The sequence below is a fragment of the Theobroma umbraticum genome, unplaced genomic scaffold, assembly GCF_002168275.2.
Source record: "Theobroma umbraticum cultivar Fairchild unplaced genomic scaffold, ASM216827v3 scaffold_67.0, whole genome shotgun sequence".
NCBI lineage: Eukaryota > Viridiplantae > Streptophyta > Magnoliopsida > Malvales > Malvaceae > Theobroma > Theobroma umbraticum.
Genome location: NW_018397262.1, coordinates 712,774 through 739,362, shown reverse-complemented (window position 1 = coordinate 739,362; position 26,589 = coordinate 712,774). Strand labels below are relative to the sequence as shown.

At 31.8% G+C, this 26,589-nt stretch overlaps 4 protein-coding genes across 6 annotated transcripts; 1 reads left to right on the top strand and 3 right to left on the bottom strand.

The window, feature by feature from the left end:
• Nucleotides 1-152: 152 nt before the first annotated feature.
• LOC110419486 (gibberellin-regulated protein 11-like) lies at nucleotides 153-1,490 on the bottom strand. Its single transcript, XM_021432557.2, has 3 exons — nucleotides 1,211-1,490; nucleotides 1,086-1,116; nucleotides 153-726 (listed from the first exon to the last, which is right to left on the bottom strand). Exons 1-3 carry the CDS (start codon nucleotides 1,412-1,414, stop codon nucleotides 539-541), a joined length of 423 nt encoding a protein of 140 aa, XP_021288232.1. The 5' UTR covers nucleotides 1,415-1,490; the 3' UTR covers nucleotides 153-538.
• A 236-nt stretch (nucleotides 1,491-1,726) lies between these two features.
• Nucleotides 1,727-2,568, bottom strand: LOC110419688 (uncharacterized). The gene is made up of 3 exons (XM_021432780.2): nucleotides 2,346-2,568; nucleotides 2,201-2,252; nucleotides 1,727-2,119 (listed from the first exon to the last, which is right to left on the bottom strand). Exons 1-3 carry the CDS (start codon nucleotides 2,406-2,408, stop codon nucleotides 1,926-1,928), a joined length of 309 nt encoding a protein of 102 aa, XP_021288455.1. The 5' UTR covers nucleotides 2,409-2,568; the 3' UTR covers nucleotides 1,727-1,925.
• Nucleotides 2,569-4,935: 2,367 nt separating this feature from the next.
• On the bottom strand, nucleotides 4,936-9,712 carry LOC110419343 (Mitochondrial transcription termination factor family protein). Of its 2 annotated transcripts, none has more exons than XM_021432346.2 (3): nucleotides 9,488-9,712; nucleotides 7,795-7,864; nucleotides 4,936-5,651 (listed from the first exon to the last, which is right to left on the bottom strand). In XM_021432346.2, exons 2-3 carry the CDS (start codon nucleotides 7,855-7,857, stop codon nucleotides 5,070-5,072), a joined length of 645 nt encoding a protein of 214 aa, XP_021288021.1. In that variant the 5' UTR covers nucleotides 7,858-7,864; nucleotides 9,488-9,712; the 3' UTR covers nucleotides 4,936-5,069. The 2 variants fall into 2 exon arrangements, with proteins under 2 accessions (XP_021288021.1, XP_021288020.1); XM_021432345.1 differs by having other exon boundaries at nucleotides 7,795-7,859; nucleotides 9,488-9,711.
• Nucleotides 9,713-14,837: 5,125 nt separating this feature from the next.
• Nucleotides 14,838-23,462, top strand: EMB2756 (transmembrane protein (DUF616)). 2 transcript variants are annotated; one of them, XR_002445480.2, is made up of 8 exons: nucleotides 14,838-15,349; nucleotides 15,959-16,747; nucleotides 18,814-19,163; nucleotides 21,551-21,759; nucleotides 22,169-22,425; nucleotides 22,568-22,746; nucleotides 22,844-23,166; nucleotides 23,295-23,462. XR_002445480.2 is itself a non-coding variant. In XM_021432639.2 (7 exons), exons 1-7 carry the CDS (start codon nucleotides 15,103-15,105, stop codon nucleotides 22,925-22,927), a joined length of 2,115 nt encoding a protein of 704 aa, XP_021288314.1. In that variant the 5' UTR covers nucleotides 14,838-15,102; the 3' UTR covers nucleotides 22,928-23,315. The 2 variants fall into 2 exon arrangements, 1 of the variants encoding a protein (XP_021288314.1); XM_021432639.2 differs by having other exon boundaries at nucleotides 22,844-23,315.
• The last annotated feature ends 3,127 nt before the right edge of the window (nucleotides 23,463-26,589 follow it).

Sequence of the window (26,589 nt, the reverse complement as noted above, 5' to 3'; positions counted from 1 at the left end):
TATTAGTTCTTATTTCAAGTTATTATTCATGCAGAAAGGAGCTAACTCTCTGCTTAAGGTTTCAATCAAAGCTGCCAGTAGGTCTGCAAAAACAGCAGAAACAACTATAACTGAAACCTTAAGCAGAAATCATGTTCCATTACAAGTTCAAGTTACCTGATGAAAACAGTTTGTTTGAGTCTATTAACATTCGAAATTTTATTTGATTAGAATTTTATTTTACGTAAAATATTGAGTAATTTTATAATTTTAAACCTTTTGTTCTACATTGACTCCTATTTGTATTCTATTTTGGAATCCTATATTATTAGACTGGGTTTATAGCTTTAGAAGGTATACATAATTCCTCACTTTAAAATTCCTCAATTAACTAAAGACACATTGCACCTTTTTGTTTGCTTAAAACACAGAATTTTTTTTTTTCACTTTCAATTGTTAAAAACATAATAGTTAGGTCTATGAGCTCTCCTAATGACCAACATCAAATCCTTTGAGAGCTGGTTGCATTAACATACATAGAAATAATTTTGTTTGAAGCTTAAGGGCACTTGTATCTATTTCCATGGGTCTTCATCTGTGCATAGCAAGGGCAAACATCCCTGTTAGCAGTAGGCCCTGGAGGCACACACCCATCATTGCACCTTTGGCAGCAAGTGTTGCATGTTTTATGGCACATCTTGGGCTTCCATGACTTGCTGCACCTGAAGGCACACTTGGTCTGGCAATCTAAATATAGAACCAAAAAGGCAAATTATTGAACCATCAATCACACAATTTCAAATGCTCTATCAAGTTTTTTTTTTTTAATTGGAAGAAGAAGATTTGAATCCTATTATTTAAGTAAAGAGATTATGTATTAATCAATGAGTCAAATATTTAGGCATAAATACTTTATCAAATATATATATATATATATGTATGGATCAAAGGATGCATTGGGTGTTTTCTTTGATCCATTAGGTAAGATATTCAAATTGGGCAGAGGTTTTAGCTATCAAAACTGCTCTACAGTTGTATTCTTCTTCCCCATTGGAAAGGTATGGCAAAAACAAATAAAGGATGCATTATCAATGAAACTTTCTGACCTTGTCTTTCAGCTGCAACCATGGTCCCCATCTGATAATATTATCATAAAGAAATGATTAATTTCTGTTTAGGGGAATGTAATACTACTAACAAAAACTGCTCTCAAACCTTAAAATCATTGTACCTCAGATATTAAGAGAAGACAAAGAACAGCAAGTACAAGTGTTGTCTTGGAGCTGGCCATTTGCAAACTTGTCAGTAGGATTTCTCCTTTTTTGTTGTTCCTATTTGCCTCTTTCCCTCGTATTTCTCCCAATTTGGTTCCTTCCAAGATCCTAGCTGAGGGGTTTGTATATATATAGAGGCTAGAGCTGTAACTTTTGGACATGATGTTGAATATGGATCACAGAGTTTTTAGGAACTCAAAACTTCTACCCTAGCTATTTTTTAGAGGTAATAACTCAAGAAATAGCGATTAGTACGTTTAAATCGGGTTTGCCATGGAATACAAGTTAGGAATTGTAACTGTTAAACCATATGGCCATAGGCAGAAGCCACAGCAATATCAATTCGTTCGGTTGCCTTTAATTGTTCAATCGATTCAGTCGATTTTTTAAGTAAAATCGATTAATTCAACTTTTGATATCATACAATTCGATCGGTTCAGCAAGACTTATAACAAATAATTGAGAAGCAAGACTTGAGCTAAACATGAGTCCATCTTACTATTCTTATTTAGTAACACTGACTTATTACATATGACAACAGAGCCACAGAAACACAACCCTTGTTCCTTTTTCCTCTATTTTTCTCTATAAACCACTCTCTCTTGATTGACATTAAAGATCCAAACTAGAAACTCAGAGATCTCGTAGAATATAAGGAAAAAAAAATTGGGTTCAAGGGCACTTGAATTTGCCATGGGTCTGGATCTGTGAGTAGCAATGGCAGGAATCTCTGCTAGCTAGAGGACCATCAGGCACACAGTGATCAGGGCACCTGTGGCAGCAGGCAACGCATGTTTTATTGCACATCTTTGGCTTCCATGACTTGCTGCATCTCTTTGCACACTTGCCCGGGCATTCATCAGGAACTGGATGTGTTTAAGTCATTAGAACAAATTAAGATGGCAAATAACAATTGATACTTAGATATCAACCAGAATCTCTCTTACCCTGTGGCCCTGGGGCTGTGGCTGTTTGAACTTCAGCCATGAGTATTCCCACCTGAAAAATAAAACCAATAGTTAGCAAAAAGGCCAATCTAAACACGTGAAATCTCTGCTTGACAGAAACATCAACCAATGGCATGGGCATTACCTCTGATAGTAGGACAAGGCAAAGAAGTGCAAGTGAGAGTGTTGTTGTCTTGGTGCTGGCCATTTTCCAACTTTCTCAAGGCTGAAATAGAGAGATGATAAAGAGAAAGAGACTGCTTCTGTTTTGAACTATACTTTGTTCAGTATTATGGGAACTTGGTTCCTGCCAAGATTCTAAATCCTGCTTTTATAGTGGTTGGGCATCGCCATTGACCTCAAAAGGTTCCTGGGAAACTTCCAGTTCAATAGCACATTTCCCAATGTTACTATACCATAATACAAGTTTGCCATTGAATAAAAAGATTTTAGCTGTTTGATTGTGTGAGGGAGGGAGGCATAAAACCCAATCAAGAAGATAAAAATCCTGGTAAAAAACAAAACAATTATAAAAAGATGGTTTGGGTCTTTTTCCTTTATCTGGCAAAGGCATTATCTTCCCTAATAAAGGTACTTTACTACCACCTCCAAATGGACATTAGTGCACCGCCTCAGAGTTTTCTTATTATCTTTTCTATTTTAGTAAGTTTTACTAAAAATTATAAAAATAAAAATACCGAGTAGGATTTGCAAGACTTACTAGTCATATTTATAACATATGTTCTTGCCTGATATATTAATATATTTTAATAATAATAATAATAATGTGACATATCGGTTAAGTATCATTTTATTTTTTATGTCAACATCATGTTTTATAAAAAAAATATAAAATTTTAATTAATGATAACTAATCAATAGTTAATTATAATAATTTATTTAATTTAAAATAAAAATATAAAAAATTTTGATTGAATGAACTTTTTAAAATATTAAATTTACTTTATTATTATTATTATTATTATTATTATTATTTATTATGGTGTGCATTGTATGTACTATGGTTTCACCCTTGCATACAATATATTCATTAATATGTGTTAATATGTAGGTGTATTAAAAGTGATCTTTCATTGTAAATCTTAAATATGGAGTCCATTGTCTGCCTGCAATGGGAATATTTGGACCCTTGTGCTTGGTTCTTTCATGTTGCTGGTGAGGCAAACCGCGTAGCAGATGGAAAAAGACACGGGATTGTCCTCCCAACATGGATTTCATTGTCTCTCTTAGATTCGTTGAATGCCTATTATTATACATTTGTAATGCAATCCCGTACAGCTAGACTTAACTTCCCTAATTAAAACCTGTACCGACGCGCAAATGAGACAGCTGTATCTGCACCTCTACAGCTGAGGCTGTAGAGGGTGTGTTCTCCTGTTTAACACACTGTCACTTTTGTCTCCATTATGGGTTCCCACTAGGCATCACAGTCTCCATTGCAGCCAGCAAATAACCCAGTAGGTAAGGTCTGCAAATGTTGGTCCCAGAAGTGGGATGGGGAGTTGTTTTATGGGCTATGATAATGGGATTGTGCTTGCTAGTGTGCTACAACCTGGTTAAAGGGCTTCCAAGTAATGTGCTGTATATTGGCAAGAGTCAATGGCTTTTGATTTTGGATATGACGGCCATTAATGGTGGAAGGAGATCCTTTGCAAGCTGTCTATGGTGTGGAGGAGTTTGGGACTCATTGTTTTGGTCGTCAACCGACATTGTTAAAGCAAGAAGAAGCTAAGAGTCACATGAGAAGAGTGCCATCAAGGAAGGATCATGTTGACTTGCATTAATTATGTCTTGTTTATAAATTGAATAAGACTTAAAGTGAATTCAACTGCTCAAATCTAACTAAACTGATACTGTCATTGACAGCTCACTCAATTCACTTAAATCTGTCATCCACGTGTATAAAATTAGTTGACATTACAAATAAAGGTCTCAATGGGTACTTGCACTCAATCCCAATATAAAATTAAACTATTTTATAATTGAATTTGAGACTAATTCGAGTAATAATTTTACTATTTATATTGAATTCAGATATCACTCATTGAAATACTTACTATCTAAAACTCGATTACGTTGATATTCAAGTTTAGATTGATACCTAAATTAAACCTGAACCCTATACCCATTTATAATTGCAAACACACATAAACAAATTTGATGCCATAACAATTGAATTTCATAAATAAAATTAAACAAAATAATTTAAAAATTCTTAAGTTATTCAAGAATATTCAAATAAATCTATAGTCTTCTATTTTATTTAATTAAACTTTTTTATTTTTATTTTGAATCAAATAAATCTTTATGGTTAATGATTGATTAACTATTATTAATCAAAATACTATTTATTATTTTATATTCATATAAAGCCGATATGAAAGAAAAAAGTACCATGTGACTATGTTATAATTTTTTATAAGCATGGCATGTTACTATCTACTATAATATATTAATATGTCAAGTTAACACCACGTGATATAAAATGATAAGTCTTTTTTACTTAAAATAAAAATATAATAACTTGATTGCATACAATAAAAAAATAAAAATTTATTTAAATTTTCATAAATAGTTCAAAGATTTTTATTAAGAATTATGCCATAAATAAACAAATAGAAGTAGATAAGTGATCTAGAACTTCTTTCATTTCATTTTCCTTTCCCCAATTTTACATCATCCTCCATATGAGAAAAGAAGAGAATGGACATGAATAAACATAAAGATTAGTTTATTAGATAAACCCAAAAAGTAGCTTGCATTTACATTCAAATGGCATATGGTGCTTATGAATTCAACAAAGTATATGCTCCCTCTGTATGGACAAATATTTGAAACCTGAAGACAGCTAGAACCTAACCCAGCATCGTGTACATTGTGCCATACAATCTCCTTTACAATCAACATTGTAACCTAACACTTTCGGGTTCCGAAGAAGAAGATTTTTCAGAGACTTACCTTTTATTCCCCAGTCTTTTTCCAATATCTGCACATTTGTTCTCAACTCATGTTCGATACTGCATCCAAGCACTTCCGGAAATTTTTTAAGCAACTTGTAGAGATCATCATCAGAGAGACTTAAAGTCCTGAGATAATCTAATATTTCGTTAACGATTTCTAACTTTGGAACTTCCTTCTTGCGTTCTTCGCCCCAATAAGGTGAATGGACATGCCCAAATGCCTTTCCGAGTATCTTGTCTTCCTCCTCTGTGCTGAAATTAAATGCAGACAAAGCTTGCCTGCATGCTTCCCATGTTTTTCTGTCTTCATTACTCAGTGCTGAATTTTCAATTTGTGAAGTTGAATGTATTGCCCATTTCTTAGAAGAAAAATGGGTGGAACCAAATCTCTTTATTGCTTTCTGTGGGACGCTACTGGAGAAGGTTACACTGAATGATATGATATTTGGTGCAGATGTTGCAAGATCAGCCTGCAAGAAGAATTGTGAAAATAAATGTGCATACTCATATATAAGTCGGTGCAGTTGCATAGAAGGGGAGATTATGCCATGGCCTAAATGTTTAACGAGGTCATAACCTGGGAACCAACAAATTGTCTGTAAAGTATTGAAAACATGAAACAAAACCTGGAAATATTGATGTAAATAAAATGCTCAGAAAAGGTTTTAATGATTATAGCTCCAAGCATATGCAAATAATTCGACCTCCAAATACTGTACATATGCTAAAAATTATTTTTCCCCTAAATATCCAATATTTGGAAGGCTAAATATACACTAATGGTTTTTCGGTACAACTCACATGTAACAAAACATTAAACTGTTTATCACTGCATCAAAACTTTACTTGATGAAGTTTCCTTAAGAAGTCCTGATGTGGAAATCAGGAAATCTACTCCAAAGTCCAAAATACATGCTTTGATCCCTTAAAGAGGATGCAAGCTTGAAATGATGAAGAAATTTGAATTTTCTTAAGTCCCTGATAATGTTTGCTATCTTCCCCTCGCCTCTTTCAAATGCATGTCTATTTCCAGAATGCAGAGAAACTCTTGCTGAAGAAGCCTTGTCAATAATCTGATGTTAGGCCCAGAAATAATTTAAGCACAAGAAAAGACTTTTCTCTTAGAAGCACTCTTAAGATGGATCTTAATAAGGATTTTGACTCCCATCAATTGGGGTTTCTTAATAAACACTCTCGAGGCTGCAGACACTTCTAATATTCCTGTAGGTCGTGTGTGTATGTGCATATTTAGTTAGGTGGAGTGATTCAATAAGAATGAATACTTTTGGCACTAAATGGAGGGCTTTTTTGAATGTTTCTGAAGGGCAAAGGGGTAGACTAGGTAATCACTTCGTGATTGCCAAGGAGATGCTACTATAATTTTTGCTTATCATCCCAAATGCACAATTAGCCTCACTAATTTTTTGTTTAGGAAGCAATATGGTTTTCATTGAAAAGAATAAGATTCTCTTCTTGCCATTCAAGCTATCGGGAAAATCTCCTATATGCCACCAGGATTGCAGCTAAATAGCTCGAAGAGTAAAGCCTTAAATATGTAAGACTTACTGTGGATGCCAAAAGCACGAATCAGAGAGACAGATATTGGGAGTATTGCAAGATAAGAAGCATAAAGTAGACTGGCATAGGTTGTTTGGGTTTCTAAAATAGTGATTTCTGTTGGCCCCAGCTAGAGTGCACAAAATTTTGACAAAGCAGGTCCCACTTTAAGTGAGAAATATCCTCTTAACTTCAAATTTTTTACTCTATAACCCACTTTATATCAGGATGGATTCAAATAGGTATATACTCAATTTTTGCTCATTTGTCCCTCTAGGTCCATTACAACTCTGCCCAGAGTGGAATCCTCCTACAGTATTTCACTGTTTCCATCGGTTAAAGATAGAAGGTGTGAATCAAGATCAGCAACAGCAGACTTTTAAGTATTCACAGCAGAAGTATCCTCTTTAATTGTTGCCAGAAAGAAAACAAAAACCAAGCCATTTCTCTACATAGGTCATATGGAGCAGACTCATGTCCTTCCAACTTAAATTGTGAATTTTTTGCAGATAACTTACCCAGGCCAATCTTTAGTTAGAGCAGATGATCATTTAGCTTTAATTTGCTTTCATAAGCCTGAGATCTTTCTCCTTCATTCTTAATTTGTTTTGGTCTTCTCTTCATTCTAGATCATAGACCAGAATTTTGAATGGTCGTATAAAAAAATGAAGGTTCTTCTCTTATTCTACACTTGCTCTTCTATAATCCAAGTTTTGCAATGGTGGCAAATCAAGCAACCTAAAGAACTCCTCTTACCAGGATAGTACTCCGGTGTTATTCATCAAGCTGACCTTATAACCACCCATGTCAGGTCATTTTAAAGAGATTTAGAAGTTGATTTACTGTTTTTATTATTTGCTATTGGCATTTATCTTTTTCATTACTACTTAAGAAACATACCTAATCCCATAACCCCAATAAAATAGACATCAGCAGAACATATTGTTAATAAATTTTATAATTTACATGTGTCCAGAGGATTAAAATCCTCCAAGCATCCATGATATTTGTAAGTGTCTGATATTTCTCAAGAATGAGACATGAGATGATACTTACAGTACAAAAACAAGTTGCAGAATCGAATGTCAACGGAGAAGAAGCCAATGATTTCCCTGGCATCCCTGCACTATCAGATAAATAACAACTGCTTAAAAAACAAAACAGCCAACAAGTTTGGAGCAATTTAGAGAGAAAAGCAATAATAAATGTATTCAAAATCATTTGAAGGCCACTAAATAATGTTTAAGATCATCATGAGTTATGCAATTAGCACAATGATCCTCTTACATCCTCTCAGTATCCAATTAAGCATCAGACTGCTAAGTTCAAAACACCCAGCAAACTCAGACCAGCTAAATCTCCATTTAATCAGACAATGCCCCAATAAATCTTTTAATCATATCTTTTTAATTACTTTTAATTACAGCCTCTCAATATGCCATTTACAGCATGCATATAGTAGTCTTGATAGTGGGATGAATATTTTAATACTCAAGTTTATGACTCCTAAATGGAACCAGCGATGGTTTATGGAGCTTTCCCAAAAATTCCATTTTGTGGCTACATCATATTCATTTATGTAGGTTTTTTAACTTTAGGCTGCCTTAAAATCACTAAGTTTAGAGATATTGCAGGGAAGAATAAGCAATTGATTAAACTACTTTCGACTGAACTAGAAACTAAAATTATTTGGGCAATAGAACTCTTCATTAAAAGCATCCTTTCTTTTTTTGGCCAAAATCCAGGAATTCTTTCAAGCTAAGTAGATTGCACTAAGGAAATATTGAATACAAAGTCCACAAGAATACCACCATACCAAAAAAAAAATATCAACACTCAAAACTGCTAGGTAGCTATGGAAGGTACTATTAATTCATCTTAAAGTACTTTAAGTAACAGAAAGTTTCCATTTCAATCTTTAGTATATGAAGCCATAACTAAGAAGAAGGCAATTGTATTATTCTCTTCATTTGTTCTACAATAATAGATTAGTAAAAAGTCCGAAGCTAACCAAAGAAAAGAAAAACACAATTAGAAGTTTGCGTTTAGGTCTTTCATCAACGAAACCACAACTCACATGTATCTAACTACATATAACAATCAAATACTCCTATACCCCCCACGTGTAATAGAAGAGATGACAACAGCCAAACTGTTTAAACTGATCTTCAGGACAGCAAGCTCCATCATCTAAACGAACTAGTATTTAAAAAGCATTGGTTAAAAATAACAACCTAACAAGAAATACCAGTATGAAAGACAATCCCATAATCCTCAGCATTCTTTTGAAATTGGAATTGGGAAGCACATTAATCCGATAAGCACATTAATCTAGACTAAGCTTTACTCATGGTTGAACTCAAACTAGAGGCCTCATTAAGGAACCCAGAACTGCACCATTATGTTGAACCTACTTCCAACTTGAATGATTATTTACCAAAACTGCAACAACAATAGAACATAAAAGGCCTAGTCCTTGAAACCCTTTCCCTTGATTATCAACCTCCTGAATATGGAATGTGAAATGCAGCAAAGCCAAGCCTACCTTAATTCCAAACCAGCAACTATTCATAACTAAAACATCTGAAAACTATAAAGTTTGATAGGCAATTCTTTCCTTCACATGGGGACATATTCAAGGCTTAAAAATCATTCAATACCAAAACCATAAAAAATGCAAATAACCCATATTCACTAGTCTCAACAAGATTGCAAATTTGAATTGTTAGAGCAGAGAAAGAAAAATTACCTGACACAAGAGAGTCTTGTACCTGTGACCAGAGAAAGAGCTGTTCCAAAGAGAAAAACTGATGTCTGGTCTGAAGGGAAAGCCAAGGGAAGAAGGGACCCACTCCAAATATGCGCACCACAGATTCTCGGTGCCTTCCCTTGCCTTGCCTTGCCTTGCCTTGGCTGTCCTCTGGCTATAGCCAGCAGCCAGCCAAGTTTCTAGTTTTGACTGACCCTGTCTTTGATTGTGTGTATTGACCATTGAGGATACTTTGGGCTTGGTAGAATTCTCTCCCCTAACCATTTTGGATATGGTCTGGCTTGTCTTGTCCAATGGAGCCCATGACTTCCTCACTGCAAGTTTAGTTCGCATAATGTCATAGCAAAACAATAGAATGCTTAATAAACGGGAATAAAATGAAATAAAAATTAATGATTATTAAATAGTTTAATTCATGAAATAGAATTAACATTATTATTATATTATTTTGATATTTGGTTGGTAAAAATAATTTTTGAATAATAAAAATATATGATAAAAAAGATAAAAATACCGCTCATTATAATTTAAGATTTTCAATTTAAAGTATTTATTGTTTATAATTTATTAAAATTATTAATAAAATAATTAATTTAAATTTATATTATTTTTCTTTATTTTTTTAAATATTAATATATTAAATTTTATAGTTTATAAATATTAATAATTTATAATTAAATCATTAATATGATTATTTTATTTTTATTTTTATTATTTAATATTTTTAAATATTAAAATATTAATAATTTATTATTAAAATTGTAATTTAATTTTTTATATTTTATATTAAAACTTTAATATTTTTTATTTTAAATTTAAATTTAACAATTATAAGCAACCTCAATTTCTATTGAAGCTGTTGGTAATTTTCATTCATGGACAAATCACTATTGGAAGTTGTAAATTTGGACAATTTGTGACTTGCAACAACATAACTTGGTGCAAAGGATTGAAATTGTGTTGAGTTGCTGTGATTGCAATTGCAAAGACATAAAAAGTATAATAATCTTTATCCTCTAGTTAGGGTTTATTTATACGAAGTAATCAAATTATGATTTGTTTTAAGGGAAAAGTTTTGAATATTTGCTGGGTATATAATATGATTGCATGGTTTATCCCTAATAGTGGATTGGTTTTCTAATCACGCGACCTTCATTCTTGCCACCAAGGGGCATTTAGCCAAGGAGGTTGCTCCAAGGGTGAGCAAATTTTGGTCAAAATCGAATTAATCGACAAATTCGGTTAATTCGGTTTTGATTAATTTTAATAAATTGGTTAAAAAATTGAGTTAAATCGGTTTTGTTGGTTCGGATCGGTTAAAAAATTTGAAGTCGATTAATCGAATTAACCGATTTTGAAATAAGTATATTTAAAGATTTTTATTACATGTATACACTCATTGATTTTCTATATATATGTGTGTATGTGTGAATAAAGAGTTAAATTTAATCATCAAGAGAGATTTTCTTATGTGTATTAACTCATACATTTTTTCTATACTCTTATATGAATAAATGACTTAAATTTAATTATCAAAAAATAAAAAATAAAATATACTTTATTTAGACATTAATATTATTAAATATTTATATAAATATAACCATACAAAAATTAATGTAAAATTAATGCAAAATATAATGAAAGCTTAAGTTATTTATATAACTTATTATATTAACTTATTTTTCTCTTAAGTTATTAATGTATGATCCTATATATAGTATATTTACTAATATACAATATATAGTCTATACAATATAGAGTACTATAGACTATAGTAACTTATTTTTTTTATAAATTATTAACAAACTATATTATTATAGTATAACTTATATTACTAAAGTAACTTATATTAATATTAGTATTTTATACTAATGTAACTTATATTAATAATTAACTATATTATAATATGTAACAATATATTATATATATTCCTTTTAGGAAAAAACATATACAACATATTATATATATATAGTATATAGTATACTTATTAATATACTAACTAGTCAATAACAATTTACTATTATATATAACAATATACTATTATATAGTAAATATGTTATATGACTTCTTAGTATACTTATATACTATATAAGTAAATATTAACTGTATGTAGTAATATTTTAATACACAAAACATTGCATTAATATATAATTATACATTATATATAATATATATCAATACAATATATATAAGTGCGTGTACTATATAATTATATATAGTAAGTATTAATACAGTATATATTATTTATAGTTATACATTATATAATATATATCTTAATACACTATAGATAGTATACTTATTAATACACTAATTTATCAATATATATTACAACAAGTATAATTAGTCAAAAATTACATATTAATAATATATTATATTAGTATATTAATAAAATTATAAGTAATAATGTAATATATGGTAACATAACGTACATTATTAATATATTATTAAATAATTTTAAAAATAAAAAATAGTTAAAAAATCGATTAAAACTAATTTAACCGACTAAAATCGGTTAATATAAAGTCAAGCAAAGTTGTTAAATCAATTTGATTCAATTAATTTTTTTAGAAAAATCGGTTAAGTTGGTTATTAATATTCCTTAACCGAATTAACTGATTTAATTGAATGCTCAACCCTGTGCTCTATTGTTTTTTTAACATGTGGTTAGGTATAAGATCATATCTCAAATAATTGTGAGCGATAGAGATAGACGCTTCATTGGGCGATTTTGGATAAAACTCTTCAAATTGTTGAGAACAGACCTAAATTTCTCGATCAAACTTCATTCGTTAATCAATAGGTAGACTAAGTGTGTGAATGGGTTTGTGAAAAGTGTATCGGAGGCATTATAAGCACAAACTAAATGATATATGTATACATTTTTTTTCTATTTAAAGAGTTGAATTCTAAATTTTCATCCATGAATTCATGGCTTTTTTTGGCAATAATATATCAGCATTTTGTTTTTTCTTTAAATCCATTTTTTGCTTTTGGTAATTAGGGCATAAGTCTCAAAGGATCTTATCTCAATACCTCTTACTATTTTTAATGGCAAAGTCAAGGTAGTGGCGAGTTAGTGACAATCACTTCTTAGTTTTTAATTTTTTATTATTATATGTATAAATTTTACTATATATAATATGATTACTTTTTTAATTATTCTTTAATTATCTTTCATACAAAATTTTGATCACTCTTTAATCATTTCTCATATAAAATTTTAAATTTATATTTAATTATTATTATTTATTTATACGTAAAGGGCAACCGACAAGCTAAGCCAACCTTTATATATTTATAAACTTACATTATTCTATATGTGAAGAGAGCAGAGACAACAGCCCTGGGAGAAAGTGTTGTTATAATATCGGACAAGTTGTGACAACATACAAACTCTTCCCATCTACTCATTCCTCTTTTAAGATAAAAGCAAGAAGATATGAACACAAGCAGCCTAATAGATACAATACAAACAAGGATTAATGCATACATATATATATCCCTTTGGATTCATTCATCATCATCACGTGCCATGGTCGAAAGTATCAATCATTCAATCAACAGTTGTTATCTGGGTCTTGGGGACCTATATCCAACAATCCAACCCCAACGGTGGTGCCTAGGAAGCAACGGACACGAGCAAACAAGTGGAAGACTGAGCAATGATTTTGTTTTCCTGTTCTTGCTTGTTCTTCGATCATGAGGGCTAGCTTCAGCCTGCATGGTTTCATCATTGCATGTTCCTCTGTTGTGCCATAAACTGAAATGGCTAATACCAAAGTTTCACACAATGGTAACCTGGATGTGCATGTCCTAGACCACAGTCTACACTAACATGTAAGTATTGATGAATCAAGATTTTGCACGAAGAATGATTAAAGAGTTATCAGATTATGAATCGAGTTAATGATTTGATTTGAAATAAAAATTAATAATTTTTAAAATAAAATTAAATTATAATATAAAATTTAAAAGTGACACTATCACCTCTCGTCACTATCTTTCATCCGTCATTATTTATAAGGTATTGTTTGTCTTTACTTACTAATCTTATAGTTTTGCTTTATAAAAGACATCTTCTAAACTGAAAATGATCTGAATATTTAAAATAATCAATCGTACTTTAGTACATAATCGAAGCAGAATTCAAGATTCCCTTCTAACACTATGAGACCTTGGTTTGCTTTGATTTTATGTCATTTACTTTGATAATGTCTGTTTTTTTAATGTTAAAATACATAAAAAAAACTTAGACATAGATAAGGGTTCTGTGTATTTATTTGCAATAAGTATATTAGCCTAATTCAAAGTTAAAAAAGCCTCCCACAATTAACATTTTTATATTTTATTTAATAATAATTGTTTGTATTTTTCATTTAAAAAGATAAATTTAAATCCATTTTTTATATAAAAAAGAAAAAAAAAACCCTCCGTGACCATCACTATCTATTTGATTTTCCTCTTAAAGATAATCATATATGATTTATTTCACATTAAAATGATTAAAATAATATAAATGAAGACTATAAAAGCTCAATTTGTTATTTATTAAGACATGATTCAATAGTTTTTCGAGTTTAAAGATATATATTTTACCCTACATTATTTAGTAAGTAATTGATTTATTAGTGTTTCAAATTTAAAATAATCTTTTGAATTTTTTTTTGAATTTAATTAATGAAATATGAAAAGAACGAATTTAATTTTAAAAGTTTATTATTTTCGAATCAATTAATAGAATATGAAAAAAATTGAAATATATCTTGTAATTTTTCCTTTTTTTCAACCATTTTAATTAAATTTAGTGATTAGTAGAATATCTAAAATTTTTTTTGAAGGAAACTAATTTATATTCTATTTTTTCTCTTTTTCAAAATTTTATTTTTAAATCATTAATTTATGAAATAAGAAAGGATTGAAATTAGTATATGATAATGTTTTACGACTTTTACTCTCCCTGTTATTAATGAGACAAAAAGAAACACTTGAGCTATTTATAAAAACTTTTCATTTCAAGCCAAATATTAGTATTAATTTTAATTTTATTCAAAAAATAAAAACATAAATAATTCCAAATTTTAATTTAAATAAAAATTTAAAAATTTAATCAGGTATTTATAAAGTTCAAATACTTTATAACATGACCGAGTTTGGATTTATAAAATAAAACACTTATTAGTGCATATTTCATTATAATATATTTATCAAAATTCAATAAAATTAATTAATTATTAAAAATAAAATTATAAATCCGATAAGCTAAGGATGGTTATAAACAAATGCGAATCAAGGACAAAACAGTAATTTCGACTTACTTATAAAAGCCGTTAGCCCGGTCTCCATCTCCGGTACCCTCCCATCTCCGATCCTTCTTTCTCCGTCTAGCAAAACAAATATTATTTTTTTTAAAAATAAAAAATTCATTTCTTGTTACACACTTCAAATCCTTTTTTCTCTTTTTATCTCACGACATATACACAAAAAATATAGTATAATTTCTTTTTTTTTTTTGGGATTTTTGTCTGGCTCTAGAAGCAGTGAGCTAAGTAGAAAGAGAGAGGGAGAGACAGAGAAGAGGAGATTACTATGCGAGAATGGCTCAGTACAGGCAACAGTACCACTACGGTAACGGATCGACGTCGGATCATTTGGCCATTGGGGTTCGAGGAGGCGGCGGCGGAGGAGCCGGGAATAAAGCCGCCCGATGGCGCCGATCGGGGCGTGGAGACAAGAACCGCCGAATCTCCATCGGCTCTCTCATCGTTGTTCTCTCTCTCGTGCTCGTTGTAACTGTTCTCGTATACTATTACATCTCCACTGATAATAATGATAATAGTGAAGGTCAGTTTTAGATTTTCTTTATTTCTTTTTTTTTCCCAGTAAATTGTTGTTTGCTTGCTAAGGAAAAAATGTGAGAAAAAGAAACTGAAATTTGAGATTTCAGTTACTACTACTTATCTGCACTTGTTTACAGATTAATTACTTTATTTAGAGATCAACGCCAGTTGTTTACAGTTACGATTTTTGGATTCAGAGAAATGGAGATCAAAGAGACAAGAAATTTGACTGAGCTCATTTGTTATGTTTTGGCAGTTTCCTGATGTAATTAATATAATTTTCATCACATATTAGTTTAGATTCGAAAACTTAAAGAAAAATGATTATTATTTTGTGGCGAAAATAAATTAGAGGTTAGGAATGTTATGAACTTGCTTTATTTAGATACTGCGATTATGTTATATGATTTTATTTTTTGGTACAACTTTTTCTTGTTATATGATGAATATCAATTTGATTTGTTTTGGCGAAACCAGTGGAGTAACTTTCCTTGTTACGGTTTAAGTTTGACTTTTGTCTATGAGTTAATTGTAATAGAATACGTTTCCAAGTATGAAAGATCATATGATCTATTGCTGGGGGAATTTTTTAACTAGATGTATGTTGCTGCAGAATTAAATAGTTATCATCCTAAGGATGTTGATTCCAAGGTTGATTCTGATTTCCTTACAAATGTGACACGAATGGACAGTTCTAAAGTCCTTAGTTTTGGCCGCAGTTCCATAGCACATGGCCGTGATTCACGATATTGGGATAGGGATGATAGGAGAAGGGATGATGATTATAATGAGGATGTGGTGGAGCATAATATGATGGATTCTAGTGATGAGTCTCTTGATGGTGGCCATGTTCCCATGAAAGTGAAGAATGAGAAGAAGGAGGCTTCCCTTGATCCTAATAAGGATCTGGATCATAGAGCTGTTGGGTTGTACAATGAAGCTGGGCGCAATGAATTAAAAAGGTATGAGAAAGAATACGAGTTATCTCTGAAGGATGGGGGCAAGTTACAAAAAGAACTTGAAAATAGCCGTCAGCTCTCTGACAGTAAGGACTTTGGATTGCATGATGAGGTTGATGATGCTGATGACCACTATAATGATGACATTGATTCTAGTGATAGTCAAATGGAAGATTATGATGATTTTGGACATGACAAGGAGGATAACATAGATGAAGTAAAATCTCATAATGAACATGTTAAAGAGTCCTCCACTTTCTCTAAAACTAAGGATCGGCATGTTGTCAAAGAGGTTAAAGAAGAATCCATGTTATCTAGGGAGGTCTCTCGAGATTTTGGTGATGTTGATGCTAATTCTCAACATGTTGGTTCCCTTGGTCGTAAAGGTGCAAAAAGCTCACGGGCAGATTCAAAAAGAAAGCCAAGGCGCCGCAAATTTTCAGGTAATTCCATTGCTTTCTTATGTACATGTCAGATGTCATTACACATGAGGACATACATAGTCTTGTCTGTCTTTGCACATTCTATGCAGCTTGATTTCAAGATAGCAAATCCTGCTTAGATCTTCGGACTCCGGTATTCTGATTTAAAATTGACATTGTGTGTGTGTGTGTGTGTGTTTTTTTCATTTTTTTTTTTTGGATAGGATGGAATTGAGTTTATGGTTTGATATGAAAAGAATTAGGTGTTTAGGATTGGGAGAATCTTGAGCATCCTTAGGATTTATTTGGTGGGCTTGTATGGAAATGATTCTGTTTGCTTAAAAGGAATTGGAAAAGAAAAAATGAATATGAGATCCAGAGCTAAAAAAATTATTGTTGGAAGATTAAGAGCAGAAATCCTCAACAGCTTTATGCCGAGCAAACTTTCAGAGCTTTAAATTCTTGATAATCTGCCACCTATCTAAAGAACAGCTAACTTTGGCAGAGTTGTGATCCAGCACTTTCCAGAACTGTTAATTCTCAATAATACAATAAAATGTTTGTTGTAGAGGGCACCAAATCAAATTACTAAAAGAAGTTACTTAAAACTTAATTGCATAGCAATTTATGAGAAGGCTAAACTCCAGTTTTCTCTGCCAACATGTCTATTATGTATTTGATGCTAAAGCAACTTTAAATTGAAGTGACATGGCATGGTAACTGATCTCTTTGATATTTTAGAAATAGAGAAGAAAAATATGAGCCTACTTAAAAGTTTTTCCTGATGTTGGCATCATATAGGTTTGCTTGCTATGAATCATAGGGAATGCATGAGTATATTATGTCAGGAGCTATAACAAGAAAAAAAGGAGATATATGGAAGATTGAGTACATAAACCTTCCACATTGTTATGCCAAACAAACTCTTAGAGCATTAAATTCTCAATAATGTGCCTCCCATCTGAAGACAGGAAACCTTGGAAAAGTTATGTCAGGTAAACCTTCAGATCTTGTGATTCTCAATATTATGTTAATAAACAAATCTTTACCTTAGAAAGGATCATTCTTCAAAAGGCAATCTAACCCCAATTTTCACTGCTTGAGTACCATGGACAATATATGTGACAGTAGAGCATGAAATTTGAAATTACAATGACATGGAACAATAACTGATCTCTTTAATATTTTAATAATGAAGAAAAAACAGTGGAAGAGCCTGCTCAGAAGTGTTACCTAATGCTGGATTCCTTTTTTTTTTCTCCCTTTTTTCTAATTTTTCCAGATATCCTGATGTGCCATAACAATCACTATTTTTAAGGTTTTATTGAAGAATTTCAGTCAATGATGTGCCTTTAATGAGCCTTGAATTTGTTTTGCTTATTATTTGAAGTTTGAACTTTTCACAAACATCAACAAGTGCCAAGGGAACCTACCTTGAGGTGGCATTTTTCTCAACTCCTGTTCGTCTAATAAGGGGTATAATGCCTATAATAACTTCTGTTTCCTCAAATATCAGCGAGCCTATATTTTTAACCACGTTTTTATAATTGGATCAAGTATCATGAATTAAATTGCTAAGAATACCCATTATAGCCTCATGGAAAGTAATTTTTAGCTTTATTTGATGCTCTTTTACCAATATTCATCTTGTTTAAATGCTCCTATTTGGATAATATTTCTTCCATATCAAGTCTGTTTTTCTTGTTAATAAGGAGTGTGCTCTGCAACTTGAGTGCTGTTAGTTCATTCTAGTTGAAAACAGCATTTCAGAGTATTATATCTTTCCTTGGTTGTCTTGAGACTCGAGGAGATGAATTGAATCAGGAGATGGATAATCATATAGGAACTTACCATAGCAAAAATTTGTTTGATTAAGCATGAGAAAGTGGCTGGTTGAGGGTTCCATGCAGTTAAATTCATTTATCAATTCCTGTACACCATTAAAGGTCCTCTCTCTTCAAAAGAAAAAAATAAGTTCCTCATGAAATTTGTAGATCTAGATGTTCTCATTGTTTCATTATCAGTTAAATAATGTGTATTCTTTGTATTTACTTCTTCTTGACTAACATTTTATTACTAAATTTTAGGCTCTTGTGAGATGAAGTTATTAAATTCAACACACCTTGTAGAGCCTTTAGAAAGTCGAAAGTTTGCAAGATTTTCCTTACAGTATAAACAAATGGAGGAGAAGCCTGAAGGAGAAGAACAATGGGTACCTAGATTCGCTGGGCATCAGAGTTTGCAAGAACGTGAGGAATCGTTTTTGGCGCATGACCAAAAGATAAATTGTGGGCTTGTTAAAGGTCCACAAGGGTATCCGAGTACTGGCTTTGATCTGGCAGAAGATGATGTGAATTACATCAGCAGGTGCCACATTGCTGTGATCTCTTGCATTTTTGGAAATTCAGATCGCTTGAGGACTCCTGCAGGCAAAATGGTACGGGGATAATCTTTTGCTGAGAATAAAACATAGTCTTATAGTCTTTTTGTGATTGATTTTGTATTTGAAAAAGGTATGCATGTTTATTTGTAGGAGTAGATGTGAATTTTTCTTTGCTGCTATTTTCTTTCTTTCATTTCTTTCTTCTTTTTATCCATCTTTTAAAACAGTTCGGTTTGTATCTTAATAGACAAACTGGACTTGAGTTGAACTGTGTGTGATGAATACTATTGGTTGCATTGACTGTGTGATAACCTGACTTGAGTTTTAGCTTTTGTATCATTAGTTCATAAGAAAATTTTTGTTACCTATTGATAACTTGATCGTGCACATAGAGATGTTTTATCTAAGCCATATAGGTGGTGAAATAAGTTGTCATTCTCTTTATGATTCTCCCGTCCTTTTTATTCTTCGAGGATAAACTTTTTATATTGATTTAGAACTTGTTTCTAGAAACCTAAAAGATATGATAAGGTATTGAATGTAATGGGACATCAATGCTTATTGCTTTCATTTTCTATAAATGAGAACTGTGGAGAATAATTGTCCTTAGGGGTGGGCGTTACAAACTTGGGACTAGCACATTAAAGTGGGAAACAAAGATTTCTAACACATTACATAGTGGGTATGCAATTGTAAGCATAATTGTACTAATGCAACAATGTCCGCAACTTTGTGTCTTTTTCTTTTTTATTTTGTTATAAAAAATAAAATGGAAAAGGTTATATACTCTGTAGTTAAGTGAGAGCTTATGAAACTTATGTATTCTAGGATAGCTTGATGCTACTTATTTCTTAAACAAAATGAAGTCCATGAATTAGTGACCACTCACCTTTTCTTTCCCATGTGAAGCATTGATTTGGTACTTCCACATCTCCTATTTCCCTGTTATCTCTTCTTTAGACTTTCTTAAGTCATGCCTACACTTTTCTTTTGGCTGTCAGTGATTATAGTTGTGCGCGTCATATATTGATATCTGTATTAGATTTGTAGTTTTAATGTGGAATTAGCAAGTTTTGTATATTCCTTTTTCAATGGTAATTTACATGTTTCTTGAATGTTGGAGGCTGCATCAATTCAGAGACAAAAAATGCTGTTAATAATGAACATTAGGAGGAAAATAAAAATTCTTCCGTCTCAATATGCATTCTTTCCATTTCAATGGATTAATAACTTTGTCCAAAAATTTTTGAGCCAGGCACAGATATGGCCAAAAAACATTGTATTTGCATCAATAATGTGGGTTGAAGGGAGGGATTGAATTCTGTGTCCACCACTCTTTTAAATCCTCAACCACAACCCAAGCCCTCACTTGGACTCTTCCTCCTTCCTTGCCCATAACTGGAGTTTCCTTTTCCACCAAGCTTCACTTGGCTGGGGTTGTTAAGTTCCTATCCCGCCAAGCAAAACCTTGTCATTCTTGTCAAATAAGCGTATTGGATATTCTGTTCTCAAAGCCATTAAAGTTGTACAGACCTGCATATTGAACAAAGAGACTGGATATGGGTGGTGACATGATTATGTCCTAAAGCAAAAAAATTGGAGAAAAAGAGAAATCGATGGCAGAGCTTGACAAACATAAAGAAAAAGAAGGGAAAAAGTGAAGAGGAAGATAATGTGATTTGTGCTTGACGTCCTTGTTGGTGGTTCTGTCTTGCTGTTTATGGGAGGAGAGCCATCTTTGGTGGTGGATTTAATGGGAAAAAGGAGACCAGAAAGCAGGGCTGGCTGATACTGTGCAAGATTTGATACCTTATGGACAACTTATATGTGGTTATTAGGGCATACAACTTATATATGCTAAATAATAATATTTTAATAAACTTTCCTGGTTTGTGTGGGACAGCTTAAAAACAATTTTGCCCTGTGTATAGACATCTTTATAACGCCTTAATAATTACTCTTTGCTATACTCTATAACTATGAAGCCTGCCCTGTTTGGTTGAGTATTTAACTGGGAGGAAGGAACTGCCACTTCTATTTGATGTAGAATAAGTAAGAAAAGAGATAGATGGTAGAAGTTAGAGGGAAAATCAGAGATAGACAGAAGCAATTAGGGAGGAACAGAGGAAATCAGGGGATACGTAGAAGTAGCAGAGAAAACCAGAAAGAATCAATAGGGTCAATATTCCAAATCTTAAATATTAATCATTCAAACCTAATCCCTCGACTAGCATAATTCCATCCTACATCACTATTGATCATCATTTAAACTTATTAGACTACTCTGCATATTTTCTTTTATTCTTATCTTACAATTGTACATTCTTTAAGGGTTATTGTGCATAGTCATTTTGGGTTTGTGATATGTATCCTTGAATTACTTGAGAAAATTGTGATTTACATTATAGCATTGGTTTAACTATGTTTTCTCCTGATTTTAGGTTACTCGGTTGTCAAGGAAAAATGTCTGCTTTGTTATGTTTGTGGATGAAGTCACGATGCAAACACTTTTTTCAGAAGGTCAATCACCTGATGGTGGTTTTATTGGTTTATGGAAGATAGTGGTTATAAAAAATCTTCCATACACTGATATGCGCAGAGTGGGTAAAATACCAAAATTGTTGCCGCATAGACTATTTCCTTCTGCAAGGTTCGAACTGGACAGATGGGAATTTTTATTTTATAATAAGGCATCCGCTTATTTGTTATATGTTTTAGATTTTGCTACTTCATGCAGGATTTTTTTTTTGTTGTCTTTAATGACAGATGCAGTTTTGTGGTTAGATATTTTGTTAAAATGGTCCGACTGTGACAGTTCTGTTAGCATTTTATTCAATATTTTGCAACTTGTTTTTTTTTTCATGAATGAAATTCTCTTTTAAGGTAACTTGCTCTAACCAAGCATAAAATTTTTAGCCACTTTTATTTATCACTTCACAGGATATCTTTGAACTATGGCTTAAAGGTAGAAAGTTGCTTTTTATGATTATCCTTTTTGTGGATATGAGAATGTTATATAAACGGGCTTGGCAATTGATACTTAACTCTTCTGGTGTCAGGTACTCGATCTGGTTGGATAGCAAACTACGTCTACAACGTGATCCTTTACAACTCCTGGATTACTTCTTGTGGCGAAAAGGTCATGAGTATGCGATCTCTAATCATTATGACCGACATTGTGTCTGGGAAGAGGTTGCACAAAATAAGAAGCTGAACAAGTATAATCATACAGTCATTGATGAACAATTTGAATTTTACCAGGCTGATGGGCTAAAAAAATTCAACTCTTCAGATCCTAACAAGCTTCTTCCTAGCAGTAAGTTTCTCAAGGATATACAGTCAAGCATACTTAGATGCTTGGAGTCACATGCATGTACACAGATGCATAAATGCCTGAAGGTTTTATGGCAGTTTGAGCTTACTATTTTCTTTGTAATGTTTGCCATGCATGTATGCAGATGTGCCTGAAGGTTCTTTTATTGTTAGAGCACACACCCCAATGTCAAATTTGTTCTCATGTCTTTGGTTCAATGAGGTCGAGCGATTTACTCCACGTGATCAGTTAAGTTTCGCATATACATACCAGAAATTGAAGAGGATAAATCCTGACAGACCATTTTATCTCAGCATGTTCAAGGTGAAGAGCTTCAACAAAAAATGGCTGCAGATTTTAAAATTGAACACTTCTATTAATCTGGATTCTCAAGTTTTCTCTTCGGTTTCTTTCATTGCAGGATTGTGAGAGGAGAGCTGTAGCTAAGTTGTTTCGCCATAGATCAGAGGAGAAGCGAAATGTTCAACAACAGGCAATGTTGTAAAAATGTGTTGCAATATCGACCTTTCATGTCGAGTGTCAAATTTTTGTACACTTTCTTTGGCCCCTGCTGGTTCAGTTCCTTGTAAAGAATGCCAACAGTGCTAGTTGTCGACATAATGTGACGAAATTTCTTGGCAACTTGCAACGAGGAAGTCTTAGAGTTGGATATAAAGTTTCACGAGCACGATTATTTTGAGCCACGGCACCATCTTGCGGCAGTCCCTTTCGGTTTTAAATTTGGTAGGTTCTGTTGCTTCATTGTTTCTTTCTTCATATTCATTGCTTCCCCGCCTGTAGGTAAGGAAGCACCAATACCATTGTATTGCTTACAGCTAAAAAATTTGTTGTATTATGATTATTTTTTGAAGGTTCTCAATTGGCTATTAAAAGTTTGTTTTGAGGTGGGGTTTTCAGCCTTGAATGACAATTGCCCATTTAAATGAGTTGCAATCCAGTTTAAATCTTTGCTGGTTGAACTGAGAAACGCGTTATTCGTCAAGTACAAGTAGAATCCCATTTTGTCGCCTATGATCCAAATTTATTTTATTTTCATGGATTCTGCTTATTAAACTTTCGTAGTTTAAATGTCAGTTGTTATTCTATGTTATATGATGTTAACATTTCATCATGAAATATTTTAATGAATTATGATTATGAAGTATTTTACTTTAGTATTATGGAAGTATAAATATAACAAATGATATTTTGATTAATGATAATTAATTAACAGTTAAATATAAAGATCTATTTGGTTTAAATAAAAGTAAAAAAAAATAATTGAATTTAATCACAAAACAATTTATTTGAATCTTTTAAAATAATTTTGAAATTTTTTTAATATATACATATGATCGTCACATGCATGATCTCATTTACTTTTCATTATCTTTCAATAAAGAAAAGGAGATTGCGTGATTAAATTGTCATTTAGATTGTAATGTGAAGCTAATAATTTCAAATTACAGTATAGTTCAAAATTGTTGTTTGATGTCAAATGCTGCTATATTTTAGAGTAAAATAGATTAATTTTTTTAACTTTTGATTCTAATTACACGTAAGTTCATTAAATTTTAAAATAAACATTTTGTCTCAAAGGAATATTTTCTTTATACATATAAGTCTATTTTTTCTGAATATATAACTCTTAATTGTTAATTAATCGTCAATATTTTCATTAGTTTAATGATGTGATAATATTTTTAAGATAATTTTACCTTTCATTAATTTTAAAAATTATCACTATATAAATTTTTTTTATTTTTACATTTTCTCTCTCTACAAACATTCTCTTTTCTTCTCTCACTAAATTTTCTGTAACACGGATGGCCATGATAGCAAACAACGACAAATGCTTTTTGAATGTATCTGATAGCGAAATCGTCAAATCTTGTGCTTTTGAGGTCGAATCTTGCCCGAGAACACCAGATTTGGCATTTTTGTGGCACTAGTGAGTGCTAAAAGGGCTCCTTGGCTAGTGTTGAATGGGCTCCCTAGCATCGAGAACACTAGATCCAGCATTTCTAGACTAGATTTGACCACGAGAGCTCTAGTTTCGACGTTCTTGTGACTAGATTTGGTTGGAGAATACTAGATTTGACGTTTCTGCGATGTTGGCAAGCATTGGAAGAGCTCTTTTAACGCCAAATTTGACATTCAATAGTTTGTAAAATACTCTCACTTCTTAAATTTTAATTAAAATTTTAAATGAATCTATTAGTTTTTAAAATAAATATTTTATTTTAAAAAAATCTTTTATATTGTTAATGTTTTCATTAGATTGATGATATGAGAATATTAAAATGATAATTATATTTTTTATTATTTTTAAAAATTATTATTATATATATATTTTCAAAAAAAATGAAAGGAGCATTGATAGAGGGAAGCACTGATCATTGCTCCCTAAGAAAGAAGAGCACCAAATCCAAGAGAAGGGAGCATCGATTGGTGCCTTCTCTCTTAGGACCTTTGAGGAGCACCAGATCCCCTCTCTTTGCAGAGTTGGGTGTTTTTTGAATTTTTTTTTTTAAAATTATATAATAATAATTTTTTAAATTAATAAAAAAAATATTTTAATTTTTTTTATATTTTATAAAGTAAAATTTTATTATTTTTTAAGTTTTGATCGAAATTATACAAAATTCAATTAATTTTTAAAATAATAATTTATTTCATAAAAATATTTTTTATTGAACACATAAGTTCAACCATTAGTCGATTCATAATATTTTCGCTAATTTGATGTTATGATAATATGAAAAAAATAATTTTATTTTTTATTAATTTTAAAAATTATTATTATATAAATTTATTAATTAAGAAAAGAGAGTCGATCGGGCTCCCCTTCGATGCTCTCTTGAGGGAGCTTGATTTTGGGGCTCCCTTCCGGTGCTCCCTCAAAGAGCTTGATCGTGGCTTAGGTGCACCCTTGGAGAGCCTGATCAAGGCTCTGATGCTCTTAAGGAGCACTGATTTGGTGCTCTCCATGGGCGGTCAATCGGTGCAAGGGACATCGTCGGCTAACCTTAGAGAACGAAAATAATAGAAAAAAAATAATATTTTAAATATTTTATATTTATTATTAACACTGTTTAAATGTTTGAAACGAAATATTCATTTTGAAAATTAATTGACTTTCAATTAAAACTTAAAAATTGAAGGTGTTTTATCATATTTGCTATTAATTGTGTTTTTATTTTTGAGATAAACTGTTTATTTCGAAAACTAATGAATCAAAATGAAATTATGATTAAAAGTTAAAAATAAAAATATTTTACTTAAATTTAAAACTTTTGATATATAATAATAAAATCAAAATTTTTTTACCTCACCGTAACCTCAGACTAAATTATGGACAAAATTTTTTAAACACGTTTTTTTGCAAAAAAGATTAATCAAAGTTAAGCTTGTTAATGATCATTAAGATTAATTAGGGGCTAAGCTTAAAGAGTTTATATTCTGGGTATAAACAATTTCTAACATTGCAGCTTTGGTCATGTTACATTCTTCACAGCATCATATTGGACAAGATACGTCAATAGGCAGAAGCATGGTGAAATTCAAAGTTTAAGGATACAGAGAGATTCATTTGTATGACTTCATAACTGATGAAATACCATTAGCACAGGAAGCAACCCAAAAGTTTGAAAATCTTACTTTCCTACACAAAGCCTCAAATTCATTCAAACTCCTCTCTTCCCCTGCTGCTTGCGTTAACATGGTGTTGTCCAGTCTTGAAACATACATGGATGCTTTACCTGGCTCTGGCTCCTCTGGCTTTATTGCATTTATGATTATGACTTTCCCACCATTGGGTAGCACGTGATAGCAGCCGTCATCACCCCAACAATGGCAGATATCCCGCAGATGAAAAATTGCACTTCAAGTACTTTTATATATTCATTTCTATTTCCAGAATTGAAGCTTTCCCAATGTGTAGATTGTCTCTAAATAACCTTTATCATCATTGCCTCCCCTTTTGGAATGCCTGTAAACATATCTCCTCCAACATGTTCAATACGTGGTCAATTACAAATCAATCACATTTCGCAGGCAACTTGTAATTTACTTAATTAATTTGTACCTGGATAAGGTGGTGCGGTTTTAACAACGTGAGGCAAATCAAAGTTAATGCCCCTGATGGAAGGATACTTGAGATAATCA